The 13,650-nt window shown below is 46.1% G+C and overlaps 1 protein-coding gene across 3 annotated transcripts in view; it reads right to left on the bottom strand.

The window, feature by feature from the left end:
- The window catches only part of KLHL4 (kelch like family member 4), a 43,954-nt gene extending 40,558 nt beyond the window's left edge, over window positions 1-3,396 (bottom strand). For 2 of the 3 annotated variants that reach the window (XR_014152778.1, XM_081848021.1), the window contains exon 1: window positions 2,255-3,391. Coding sequence is in view for 2 of the 3 variants with exons in the window: in XM_081848021.1 (XP_081704147.1) it covers window positions 2,255-2,679 (425 nt within the window). In the remaining variant the exon portion in view is untranslated. Of the gene's footprint in view, window positions 1-2,254 lie in introns of all 3 variants that reach the window. The other variant, XM_081848022.1, reaches the window with a different exon arrangement.
- Between the last annotated feature and the right edge of the window lie 10,254 nt (window positions 3,397-13,650).

Genomic DNA, 13,650 nt, shown 5'->3' with positions numbered 1-13,650 from the left:
ACTTCACAAGGAAAATTCCATTACTGAGTATGTTGCATTCTTGTTGGCATCAGTGCAAAAAGTACACTGGTGTCAGGCACTTAATGAATCCTCTATAGATTTCAATATGCCAGCGTGCCTTTTGTTCAACTTGCCCAGACATAGATTTGAACGAATCAGGATTGCTACACATAACAAGCTGGAGAAATGAGAAGCAATTTTTAAAAATGCAGGTTGTCAATCAGGATTCCTTTTTCCCTGGCATGAAAAAATGCCGGAGACTAAAATTATATATATTTTTTGCAATACATGTACAGTTTGTATTGGAGCAAATACATTTGCATCCTGACTGAACTAAATAAATATTCTCACAGCAATTCTGTGAGGTAAGTTAGGCTAAGAGAAAGTGACTGGCCCAAGGTCACCCAGTGAGCTTCAGGATTGAGAAGGGATTTGACCCCTGGCCTCTCAGGTTTCTTGTCCCAACACTCCAACCACTACAACATACTGTTTTTTAAAACAAATTACTTCTGGAACCACATTTCCATCACCGTCCCCTTTTTTTGCTTTTGGCCCTAGTTGCTATCAGTTTCTCACAAAAAGTGACTCCCATCCTAAATCTGAAATCTAACGCTTTCCTGCTCATTTTCAGTGACATTTTACTTAGAAAGGTCGCAGCCTTGTCTACACTGGGTTAGTATTTAGTTCAAATGAACACAAGGGAACTTATTCCTAGAGGATCAGCCTCCGTGTTTGTTTAGGACTTACAGGTCAATCCAACATATCAATCCCTGACAAGCAAGTGTCCCGTCCCCCCACACACCCACTGCCCCCGCCGTCAAGCATTTAGTTTAATAGTACTCCCAAGCAAGTGTGCATGACTGCCCTCAGTTCTCTCCCTTCAGCAAACTGCGGGTGAGATTACTGCAATTTTAAAATAAACCTTTAAGAAGCTCCTTGCCACTTCCCAGTATGGTTCAAGGTTAATTATATTCATCAATGAAGCAATAAACAGCAGCAACAAAGAGGCCTGGTGGCAGTGTCTGTGTGTGTCCCAACGTTTTCCATTCATCAAAGTTTGAACTTATTGATAAAGTCACGGGAAAGGGAAGGTTTTGAGCTGGTTCATTTATCTGAAGACAAATTAACACGCTCTACAGAAGCTACTGAAAATTCTCAGGGAAGTGTCAGGGGGGAAGAGGGGGGGGAATACATGGTGAAACACAAAGGACCTTGTTCCTTGGTGGGGGCTGCATCTTATAAACAGGAAACACCATTCACACACACACAAAATAGCAGTATTTAGCACAGTGTGATGTGTGTGAATTTTAGAGGAAGGGGTTTCATTCACTTAGGGTTAAAAAGCCCCAGCAATTTTTAAAAATGAAACAAAGCATGCTTCCTAAGAACTGGACAGTATATTCATTTCCAAGACAACAGCAAGAGTAAGGTTTATTTAAGAAGAGAGAGAGTTGGGGGAGAAAGAAAGAGTAAGCAGTTTAGGCCAAAGCTCACCTTTCTCATTAAACTTTAGGCTCACAAACCCTTAACTGGGGAAAAGGGAAGCTGTTATATGCCAGGTCAGACCACTGGCCCATATGGCTCAGTACAGTGGTACCTCAGGTTACATATGCTTCAGGTTACAGACTCCGCTAACCCAGAAATAGTGATTCAGGTTAAGAACTTTGCTTCAGGATGAGAACAGAAATTGTGCTCCGGCGGTGCAGCAACAGCAGGAGGCCCCATTAGCTAAAGTGGTGCTTCAGGTTAAGAACAGTTTCAGGTTAAGAACGGACCTCCGGAACAAATTAAGTACTTAACCCGAGGTACCACTGTATTGTCTACACTGGCTAGCAGCAGTTTTCCAAAATTTTAGGCAGAGGGTATTCCCAGCCCTGCCTGGAGATGCTGGGAACGGAACCTGGGACCTTCTGCATGTGGATGCCTTACCACTGAGTTTAGGCCCTTTCCCTACCCTGCTGTAACCAAATATAAGTACATGCAACCAAAATAAATGCACATGGATACCCTGTCTGCTTCGATTACTCTGCCATTCCTCTCTCACCCCCCACCCCCCGCCATGTCATATTTTACACTGTAAGTTCCTCCAGGCAGGGACTTGTTCTCTTGTGCATTGCAATGTGCTGTGCACATTGGTGGCACTTTTTATATATAACAACAACAACAATGTTGGCAATAACTACAAACAATGACCATTAATAACAGCAATAACATGCAGCTGATTTTCCTCAGCGCTGCCCTCTAAATCACCCACCTCTCGACGGACTCATCCTTGCTCTCCTCTGTGATCATCTGCAGCTCCTGCGCCTTTCTGTCCAGCTCTTCTTTGTCACCTTCCTCCTCTCTGACAGCTTTTGGCACCTGCTCTGTGGCTTGCAGGTGCTCGATGAAGTTCTGCTGCTCAGGCCAAGTCTGGATCGGCCGGTGGGGCACTGGGGTCGGTCCAGGCACTGGCGCCAAGATGTTGTGTCGTACTGGGCTGTTGTTTTTCTTCAGCCCATTTCTGTCCCGCGAGTGGCTCTTCAGTCTGTTCTGAACCGGTGTCCCTCTATGCTCATATCCTTCCTGCTGCAGGCAACCTCCGGTGCCTGTGGAACTCTGAGAGGGGTGGCTGAACCATCTCCAGCGGAGCCTCAAGATCTGCTTCACGTCAAATTCCTTCTTCCCCGAGACTGACATCTTCACAAGTTGTGAAAGGGGAAAGAGAAAGAGAGAAGGAAAACACTGCTACAAAAAAATCCTGTTGTTCCAGAAAGGAAACAGACCCTGTGTTCGTCTCCTGTGTTTTTCAATGCCTCCGCTTCATCCTCTCCAAAATAAGGAACGAAAGCAAGAAATGCTAGTGTTCCTAATACTTGTCCTTCCCTTTCTCTCACTGAGGCTTCCTCTGTATGTCGCGGACAGTTCTGCTAAGATCTTCCTAACTGTATAGGTGGGAATCCATCCTGACAGAATGATGAGGTCAGATCTTAAACAAGTAAATCAGCTTAGCGCAGGCAAGCATCTGCTATTACACTACCCGGTGGCTCAGCTCACACACACTCATGCAAGCAGCACTGTAGAGCTACACTATCATCCTAAGGGATCTTAGCCTGCAACCTCAGCTGCATGTAAAAAAGAAAGCAGTTCATACTTTATTCCGCGCGCGCACACACACACACACACACACACACACCCCCCAAGGCAAGCCAAAATGCCTCTCCCTCACACTCGGGCTGCAATCCTATATACGCTTCCCTGGAAGTTAAGCCCCACACATAGGGTCAGGATGCCTTGTTGCACAACTTTAAGCCTTCTTACGTGTAAGCAAACGCCACTCAGTGAAATCAAATCTGGTTCATTTCCAAGTCAGTTGAGGAGGTTTAGGGATGTGATACAAGATTTTATAAGGGGTATTAATGGGAGGATGTTTCTATGTAGGTTTTTAATGCTCGGTTTTTCAATGCCATGATTCTCCAGCAGTTCAGTTTCTTCTTAAGAATATCTTTCATGTATTCCTTCTTTTCGTTATTTGTTTTTGTTTTGTTTTTTAAAAGTGAAATAACTAGAGGGAGGTGGCCCTCATGTATCGTACAATATTACTGTAAACGAAATGAACAGCATTCAGTTTTAAATTCAATAGCATAGTCTGGCATAAATGGACTTTCTTTCTCTCCCCCAGGGTCCCCCAGTTTGTAGGCATAGAATTATGTGGAATTTACCTTCCCTATAGGAAGGACTGCAGAGGAAACTTGAAACATTCAGATGAGATACCCTCCCTAAAGAAGCATTATCTATGGAAAACACAACACTGTTTCCTGGCTAAGTGCCCATGTAAATATCCTCATGCCATCCGGCTCATCTATTTTCTCTCTCTGACACACACACACACACACACACACACACACACACACTGCATAAAGAATCAGTGCAATTATGTTGTCTGTAACCAGCTGGGGTACGCTAGAACAGGGGTCAGCAAAGTTTTACAGCAGAGGGCCAGTCCACTGTCCCTCAGACCTTGTGGGGGGCCAGACTATATTTTGAAAAATAAATAAAGGAATGAATTCCTATGCCCCACAAATAACCCAGAGATGCATTTTTAAATAAAAGGAGACATTCTTCTCATGTTAAAACACACTGATTCCCGGACTGTCTGGGGCCGGATTGAGAAGGCGATTGGGCCAAATCCAGCCCACGGGCCTTAGTTTGCCTACCCATGTGCTAGAGAACCAGCACATGGATTTAAAGTTCCTCTGTCATTTTATTAAAGATCCACATGCCTCCCATTTATGATGGTGGGGTGTTTGGAAGAAGAAGCTACCTATTGTGGGGTATTTGGAGGGGTGCAGTATGTGCACACAGACAGACACCTGACACACTGCATTTCTGGAGCACCTGGGGTCAAGGATGTCGGCCTTGTTGAAACAATGACCAGAAATGCCATTGCTTTTCCTCATTAGCATCAATGAGGAATCTCTATATTAGGAGCTGCCAACATGGTGCCCAGTCTGCCCACCCATATTACCTGCAGAATCCACAATGCAGAACAGACTGTTTGTTCTGCGGGCTCAGTTGCTGGTTGCAGTGGCTCAGCCTCTCTCCCGAATTCAACATGTCCCCTTAAGCATGCTCCTATTTCACTGAATGCCAGGACTGGACATCCACACTCCTTTGCATTCTGAACAGAGGTGCAAAGAACTTCTCTCTGTAATCAAATAGCTGCCTTTTATTTCTTCATTGATGGGTGCTAATGGGAGGTGATGTCTGTAGCACCTGGTGGTCCTCTCTCTTCTGGCGCTCTTTTAGATATGGCACGCACTTTGAACCCATGCCACAATTTCATAGCAGCCATTTTGTGCCACGCCATTCCCTCACAGTAGCAATTTGGTGACAAGCAGCTATAACACTTTCTCAAAATTCCCAGTGTGCCCACTGGCCCAAAGGCTCTGCATAATAACTGCAAGCTCAATCTTCTGAGTGCCAATCCTTACGTAGCTGAAAAGACACTAAACTTGCATAAGTGGGAGGTATCAGAAGGCTATATACCCTATCAAACCTGGGGTTCCCTCCCAGGAATCTAGGACTGCCTACCTTAAGAAAACACTATGAGTCTGAGAGAGCCTCTACTTTGCATGCATAAGTCCCTGAATCAATCCCTGGAATCTCCAGCTAAGGCTGGGAGAAACCCTGATCTAAAATCCTGAAGAGCTGCTACCAGTTTGCAGAGATGGGCCAATGGTTTGACTTGGTAGAGAGCACTTCCTTATGTTCCTGGTCCAGGTGGAGCTAAGCTTTAGTTTAGCCTTCAATCAACATAAGGCGGACTGCTAAGGGCTTAATTGGCTGGACTGTGCTTTCTCAATCTTCTTAGGTTCCCAATTTTCCCTTTCTATTTCAGAGCTCCATAGAGGTAGCTTTGGCTTTTTGCCATTATCTATTTATTTCCCCTCCATCTTCAGCAGGGGAAAGAAAATTGGGTCCAGTTTGCATTTCAAGGCAAATTTACTGAATGTGTCTTTTCTGAAACAATACAAGAATGGAAACACAGCAACCACTTAAACTTCACATTTCTCCAAATTTTGCAATGCAGTTCTTCCCATCAGCCCCAGCAAGCATGGCCAATGGCCAGGGATTATGAGAGTTGTAGTTCACCAACATTTGGAGGACCATAATAGATTCCCCACACCTGCATTAGGTTAAAGTGTGCATGGAAATGCATTAGTACAATAACATCCAAAACACATTATACTGGGGAAATTTGCTTTGCAAAAATGATACCTATTAGAAGAAATTCTCACTAAACTGCTGATAATTTTTCTTGTGCGCTTAAAGCAAAGTGATGTCAAAATGTGAACTTAAGGCTGTGACAATGAGAAAACAGAGAAACCAAAAACTGACATATTTGCCCATTTCTAATCTCCAGCATTTACATTTTATGCAAAATAAAACTGAAAATCAGGGAAAGAATATAAAAACTCCTAAGACTGTTTAATGCATTGGGGCCTAGTTGCTGCGATATCTACAATGCTTTTCATTTCATTTTCTTACTGCTGTGCATCTGAGTGTGTGCTTGTTCAAGCACTTGCTCAGCAGGATTTTTTTTTTAAAACCAACAGCAACAACAACAGTGAACCAGAGAATCCACAGCTTAGCAGACTTAAATTGATCCTGGCGGGACACTAACAGCATATTACCTGAATCTGGCTTAAGTATGAGGTTGGGTGGAGGTGTTCCTGTTTTTGTGGAGTGCTCAGCATGCTTTCTGTCAACTCAGCACCGTTTTACAGTGATGGAAAGTGTGCCATCTGGGTATTAACAACGCTTTAAAAATGAACACGATCTAAAGGTGCTTGCCTGTTTGAACATTTGCTCCTGAAGTTTGCAGGGTGCTCCTGGTGAGGTCTGTTCACTCAGTCCTATGAGCTGCTCAGATCAGTCTGTGGAATTTCCACTTTAAGAAAAAACGACAGCCCCAAACTCCCATGTTTCTGACACCAGCCTGACACATAGAATTCAAGCAGACAGGCTGATGGCTTTATTCCTGGCATTGAAACAGCTGATGAGAAAGGTTCTGCTGCACAGGAGCAGGAGCAGTTAAGATACTGGCAACCCTCTTTGTGGGAAGATCAGGTAATAAATAATAATAATAATTTATTATTTATACCCCGCCCATCTGGCTGGGCTTCCCCAGCCACTCTGGGCGGCTTCCAAAAAAATATTAAAATACTGTAATACATCAAACATTAAAAGCTTCCCTAAACAGGGCTGCCTTTAGATGTCTTCTAAAAATCTGGTAGTTGTTCTTCTCTTTGACATCTGGTGGGAGGGCATTCCACAGGGAGGGTGCCACTACCGAGAAGGCCCTCTGCCTGGTTCCCTGTAACTTGGCTTCTCGCAGTGAGGGAACCGCCAGAAGGCCCTCAGCGCTGGACCTCAGTGTCTGGGTAGAATGATGGGAGTGGAGACGCTGCTTCAGATATACTGGACCAAGGCCGTTTAGGGCTTTAAAGGTCAGCACCAATGATCTTCCCACAAAGGATATACCACAGATATCATCAAAACCAAGGAGTGTGCAGAAGAGTTTGGTTAGCCTAAACAACACCTTACGGCAAGCTCAAGGAACTCTGAGGGCGGCATTCCCTGCTCTGCATTTTTCTAGGGCCCATGTGCAAAAAGTGGGTGGGGCTAGAGGCAAAAATGGGTGGAGCAATTGATGTAAATATCATCTTTGTACAGTACACTGGTTTGCACACACTCACAGGCCCCGCCTCATGTTCCACCCAGGGAAGCAAGAGGTATGATCAGAGTTCTAGGCTGTATTCCAGCCAGGAAAAACACACTCAAGGCAGGTGTGAAGCAGAGCAAGTGAGGGAGCCAGACAGAGAGTCCTGGAGTACCACACTGAATAGCCCACCCAGGGGTTCCAGGCAGTGGCGTAGCGTGGGGGGTGCCAGGGGTGCCGGCCGCACCGGGCGCAACATCTGGGGGGGCGCGAGTCCAGAGGGAAAGGACAAGCAATCGAGGCTTGGTTGGGGTGGGGGGTCGTCGTCTCCGTTTGGCCGGCCCCCCTCGAGGAAGCGGGAACCTCTCCAAGGCGCAGCGCGCCGTCGGTGGAGGGAAGAGAGCCGCGCAGCAGCAGCAGCAGCAAAGCCGGGAGGAGGAGGAGGTGGAGGCGCCGCCTGCCGCAGGATCCGATCCGAGCCTGCTAATCGCTTGCTGGGAATTAAGCGCCTCAAAGAGGCAAAGGAAGAGGTGGAGCCGCTGGCCCGGCCGGGAGGAAGCTGGAGAGAGCAGCGCGCCAGGGCGCGGCGAGGTTGGGTAGGTGCGCCCTGGCTGGCTACCCGCCTCCCGGGCTCAGTGCCTCCATGACCCCTCCAGCAGCGATGGGAGGGGGGTCTGGAGCAGCCCCGGCTGGCCTGCTCCTGCTTCTCCCCTGCCTCCTTCGCGTTGCCGGCGCCTTGATCTCATCCGGATCAGGGACGAAACACGCCCATCCTTCGGTTACAGATAGGTAGCCGTGTTGGTCTGCCATAGTCAAAACAAAACAAATTCCTTCCAGTAGCACCTTAAAGACCAACTAAGTCAGTTCTTGGTATGAGCTTTCGTGTGCATGCACACTTCTTCAGATACACTGAAACAGAAGTTTCCAGACCCTTCTATATAGTGAGAAGGTGGGGAGGGGTATTACTCAGAAGGGTGGTGGGAATGGGTGATTGGCAGATAGCTGTGATGAGCCTGTTGACGACTCTTAACGACTGCAATAGGTCTTACAGGAAAAAGCAAGGGGTGAAAAGGTGAAAAATGGCTTTGTCATGTATAATGAGATAAGAATCCAAGGTCTTTGTTCAGACCAGGTTTCTCCATGGTTTAAAGTTTGGTGATAAGTTGTAATTCAGCAGCTTCTCTTTCCAGTCTATTTCTGAAATTCCTTTGTAGTAAAACAGCTACTTTGAGATCTTGTACAGAATGTCCTGGGAGATTGAAGTGTTCTCCTACTGGTTTCTCTGTCTTGTGATTCCTGATGTCCGATTTATGTCCGTTTATTCTTTGGCGTAAGGTCTGGCCTGTTTGTCCAATACAGAGAGCTGAAGGACACTGTTGGCATTTTATGGCATACACAATGTTAGACGATGAGCAATTAAATAGTCCCAAGATGGTATGTGTGATGTTGTTGGGGCCAGTAATGGTGTTGTCCGGGTGTATGTGGCAGCAAAGTTGGCATCTGGGTTTATTGCAGGCTCTGGTGCCAGTGTCCGTGTTAGGTCTGGTTGTAGTATTATTGTGGGTTAGGAGTTGTTTAAGACTGGGTGGCTGTCTGTAGGCAATGAAAGGTCTTCCTCCCAGAGCTTGAGAAAGAGAACTGTCATTGTCCAGGAGAGGTTGCAGATCTCTGATGATGCGTTGTACTGTTTTAACTTGGGAGCTGTATGTGATGACTAGAGGTGTTCTGTTATTTTCTTTTTTGGGTCTGTCTTGCAGCAAGTTCTCTCTGGGTATCAGTCTGGCTCTGTTGATCTGTTGTCTAACTTCATCTGTTGGGTATTTTAGTTCTAAAAAGGTTTGCTGTAGATCTCTTAGGTGAGAGTCTCTGTCTGTAGAATTGGAACAGATGCGGCTGTAACGTAGTGCCTGGCTATATACATATATATACATATATATACATATATAGCCAGGCACTACGTTACAGCCGCATCTGTTCCAATTCTACAGACAGAGATCAAGGCCACAAGGGCCCACCTAGAGTGGCCAAGCAGACGCGTCAATGAGAAGCACTCGAAGCAGGACCGGGGCACAAGAGCGCTCTCCCTTCCTGCTGTTTCCAGGCAGTGGAAGCGTTGCTGCCTCGAGGGCTTCCGAGATACCCTGGGGTGAAGTCCCGCTTCACCTTCTTGGGAGTCCCTCTCTTATGCTTTGGGGGGGGGTAGCAAGGGGATCCAGCTTCTGCAGGTTAGGTGGGTTAAACACTAAGACTCGCTAGGCAATTTGGCTTCTCTTGACTAGGGCAACAGCTAAATTTATCTCTGCCAACATAACGACTACCACATATCTCTTTACTTCTGCTCTCTGCTGCATAGGGGACTTGCTTTCCCAAACAACTCTGGCTTTTATTTTTAAATGGGGGAACAGACACAATTTGCTTTTTGTCCCAACAGCCCTGGGTGCAATATGCAATCTGTTTTGCACCCAGTATGGTTTAACTAATATATGGAACCAGGGGTGCCAACTTGGATAAAACATGAGGGTGGGGACAGGTAAGCCCTGCATAATCGATCACATGATGCAACACACACACACACTATTTGAATGACAATGCCCATTAACTTTGTGGGGGCCCTCAAATATTTTATGGGGGGAAGGGACCTCAGCCCCTAGGAGTTGGCTCCTATGTATGGGGCAATTCTATCCTCAAGTTATACTGGCAGGATATGATTGCTGCATATGTCAGAATAACTCCAAGTTATGACAATGTAAGGAAGCTATGTTGATGTTACAGTGCCTAGCTTTACATTTCCCAAAATAGTAATTGCTTTGGCCAAAGGCTGTAAGGTACAAAATGACCAATGAAGGGAACGCAATGGTTAGAGTGCTAGACTATGAAGTGGGAGACTAGGGTTTAAATCCCCACTCAGCCATGAAGCTCACTGGGTGACCTTGGGCCAGTTATCATCTTAGCCTAACCTACCTCACAGGGTTGTTGTGAGGATGAAATGGGGAGGAGGAGAACCATGTACACCACGTTGATATGCTTGGAATATAAAGGTGACATATAAATGTAATAAACAAACATAAATAAATCTGTGGCATCAAAGGCAATGTCCTCAGAGAGCAGCTGTTGCATGCAGTGTTGTAGTGTGGGGGGTGCAGGGGGGGCCGGCCGCACCGGGCGCAACATCTGGGGGTTAGGGTTAGGGGGCACAAATCCACGGGTTAGGGGGCGCAAATTACTTGCCTTGCCCCGGGTGCTGACAACCCACGCTACGCCACTGGTTCCAGGAGCTTACCCAGGGTTCGGTTTCCTCAGAATGAGAAACAGAAGAGACTGTGGTGTCTTTAGGATATATGGTTTATTTACACACATATGAAGAAGAAGAAGAAGAGTTTGGATTTGATATCCCGCCTTTCACTCCCTTTAAGGAGTCTCAAAGCGGCTAACATTCTCCTTTCCCTTCCTCCCCCACAACTAACACTCTGTGAGGTGAGTGGGGCTGAGAGACTTCAGAGAAGTGTGACTAGCCCAAGGTCACCCAGCAGCTGCATGTGGAGGAGCGGAGACGTGAACCCGGTTCCCCAGATTACGAGACTACCGCTCTTAACCACTACACCACACTGGCTCTGAGTCTGAGTCTACAATGGAGGGGTTTGCAGCATTGACACCCCCCAAGAGACATATTCATGGAGGATAACACTATCAATGGCTACTAGTCATGATGGCTATGTTCTGCTTCCACAGTTGGAGGCAAAATGCTTCAGAAAACCATTTGCTGGAAACTGCAAGAGGGGAGAGTGACCTCATGCTTGGATCCTGCTTGTGGATCTCCCATGGGCTTCTGGGTGTCCACTGTGAGAACAGGATCTTGGACTAGATGGTTATCCAGCAGGCTCCTCTTATGTTCTTAAGTAGGCTTCCTATAGGCATCTGATTGGCCGCTATGAGACGAGAGTGCAAGACTAGATGGGCATTTTTCAGATCCAGCAGGGCTCTTCTTGTGTTTTTATATTCAGAAAGAAATTAGATGAAAGGCATTAGTGGTTGTGCCTATGGTACTCCCTCCTGCTACAGACTCTCTCCTAAGTCCAAGCCTAAGCACTTTGTAAAACCTGCGTGTTAAGGCACAGTGAGTGAAGACAGTGAAGGTTTGGACAACGGTCCAAGCTTTCAAGATGGGACAGGCCAAAACTCTCCCCTTATCTCAGTCTCAGCATAATGAATTTTCATCCCAGCAGCTTCAAATGAAGCTTAACTTCTGCAGGATTGACAAACAAGAATAATAACTTAAGTCCTCCCAATATTCTCATTCACTAAATTAAAAGAGTAATAACCAAAAACATTTATTTTGCAAACAAGAGACTCGCCATATGCAGCAAAGAAAAAGGAGGAAGCAGCAAGGCTGCTCAGGGAACAAGCACACTCCTAAAGCTCAGCTGAATTGGTGTGGGCTTCAGCTCTGAGCATGCTCAGAACCATTATATGATTCTGACCTAGGCTAAGGCTACCCCGTAAGGCTGTTCTTGAATCAGTGTCCTCCTCACCCTTCCCTAATCTCCTACAGCAGGGTTTCCCAAACTTGGGTCTCCAGATGCTTTTGGACTACAAGTCCCATCATCCCTGACTACTGGTCCTGCAAGCTAGGGATAATGGGAGTTGCAGTCCAAAAAACAGCTGGCAAGATTGGGAAACCCTGCCTCTGCTAGATTGGCCTCATTAGAGCAGATGGAGAGTAGGCAATCCTATCACTGGTGGTTTTGCTTAGAGGCACAAGGGACGGCCTCCTTTGACATAGCTATACTTTTGGTTTAGTGGTACAGAGAGCGGACTGTCCAGAAAACAGATTGGCAGAAATGACTGAAGAACTTCTCTGAGCTGAAAAGCAAGTATAAAATGTGTGTAAGAAAGGAAAGTGTGTGTGGCTTTGAAGTTTGTTTATTCGTTTGTGGGGTGGGGGGTTGGCAGGTGGGGGAGTTAAAAATTGCTTTATATTCTTATTGGGGAGGGCTGTGCCTCCACTGTTTCCAAAACTGGCACCCCCTTGTACATCCATACAGCACCATGGCCTGCACACTGTTACATAATATATGCAATTTTACAAACATTATTTTGTTGGAGAGCTGCATCGTAGAATCTGGACCAGAGTGGTTTTTTGAAGGAAGGTTTTGTTTCAGTTTTCATATTGTTTTGAAGTGTGTGAATTTCAGATTCGCCTTTAAATGCAAACTTGGTTGAATTCCTTCCCCACCTCCAGCAGCAATCAGGATTCACAGACCTTGGTCTGCAGCAAAGTGTATCGTTCAGTCCTATATCTTGCAAACTGCTGCCTCAGCAGGGTGGCCCATAGCATGAAGCACACATTTGCTTTTCCACTATTAAGCATTATGCCCACAATATTTCAATACTTCAGAGAAAAAGCAGAGAAAGGGGCCTTTTGTTAGGAGGGATTGAGAAGTTCCAGTACTTTCTAATGGGAAAGAATATATAAATATACATAGCCTGGAGACTTTTATAAAAGAGAGAGAGGCAGAAAAAGAGAACATTCAATTTAGACACTTGTATCATATTGCAGCTGGAGCAAATGTCACATTTCTTTTTGCAGACTTGCCACTTAACTCGCTTGTTAAGGAAGAACCAGAGGGGGGAAAGAGCCTCATAAGCAGGTTGTCAGCTCTAGTTTGGTTTTTTTCTTTTTTTTTCCCTCCCTCCCCTCTCTCACAATAAGTTATAGTTGTTGAAAGCCTGAAATGTTCAACATAGTTTTTCGTTCTGAGGCGGACCGATGTGGTGGGCCTGGTTGACATCCAGCTATTGAAAAAGAGTACAGTCGTACCCCGGCTCCCAAACGCCTTGGGAATCGAACATTTCGGCTCCCAAATGATTGAAAACCAGAAGTGAGTCTTCCAGTTTTCGAACGTTCTTTTGGAAGCTGAACGTCTGACAAGGCTTCTGCGGCTTCTGATTGGCTGCAGGAGCTTCCTGCAGCCAAACAGAAGCGATGCTTTGGAAGTCAAACGTTTCAGAAGTCGAATGGACTTCTGGAACGAATTCTATTTGACTTCCAAGGCACAACTGTATTAGGAATGCAACAGCAGGATCATTCAGTCTGTAACTTAAGCGTTAATTCTGCTATCAGCAGGGCTGGCCGAACCATGGGACAAGGTGAGGTAACCGCCTCAGGTGGCAGGATTCACAGGGGCACCAGATCCCAGTGTAGATCTTTATTCCAGCCTTGTTCCTGATGTAGCTGCTCACTCACCCCTTCTTCCCTTGTGAGGAGTCGGGCACCATTTTGTGGCTCGCCAAAATATCTTGGGCCAGCCTTGGTTATCAGTAAGTCAACTAACCAAGAGGAGGATGAGTGCAGATCTTACTTAGCAACCAGGCAGAGTGGCATGATTTTCACTGCTCTGATTGGCTGTATAGGTCTGAGGGAGTTTTCTTCTGTATATTTGGTTAAA

This window comes from Podarcis erhardii, assembly GCF_964252035.2.
Source record: "Podarcis erhardii genome assembly, chromosome: Z".
Taxonomy (NCBI): Eukaryota; Metazoa; Chordata; class Lepidosauria; order Squamata; family Lacertidae; genus Podarcis; species Podarcis erhardii.
This window is presented reverse-complemented; position numbering and strand designations above follow the sequence as displayed.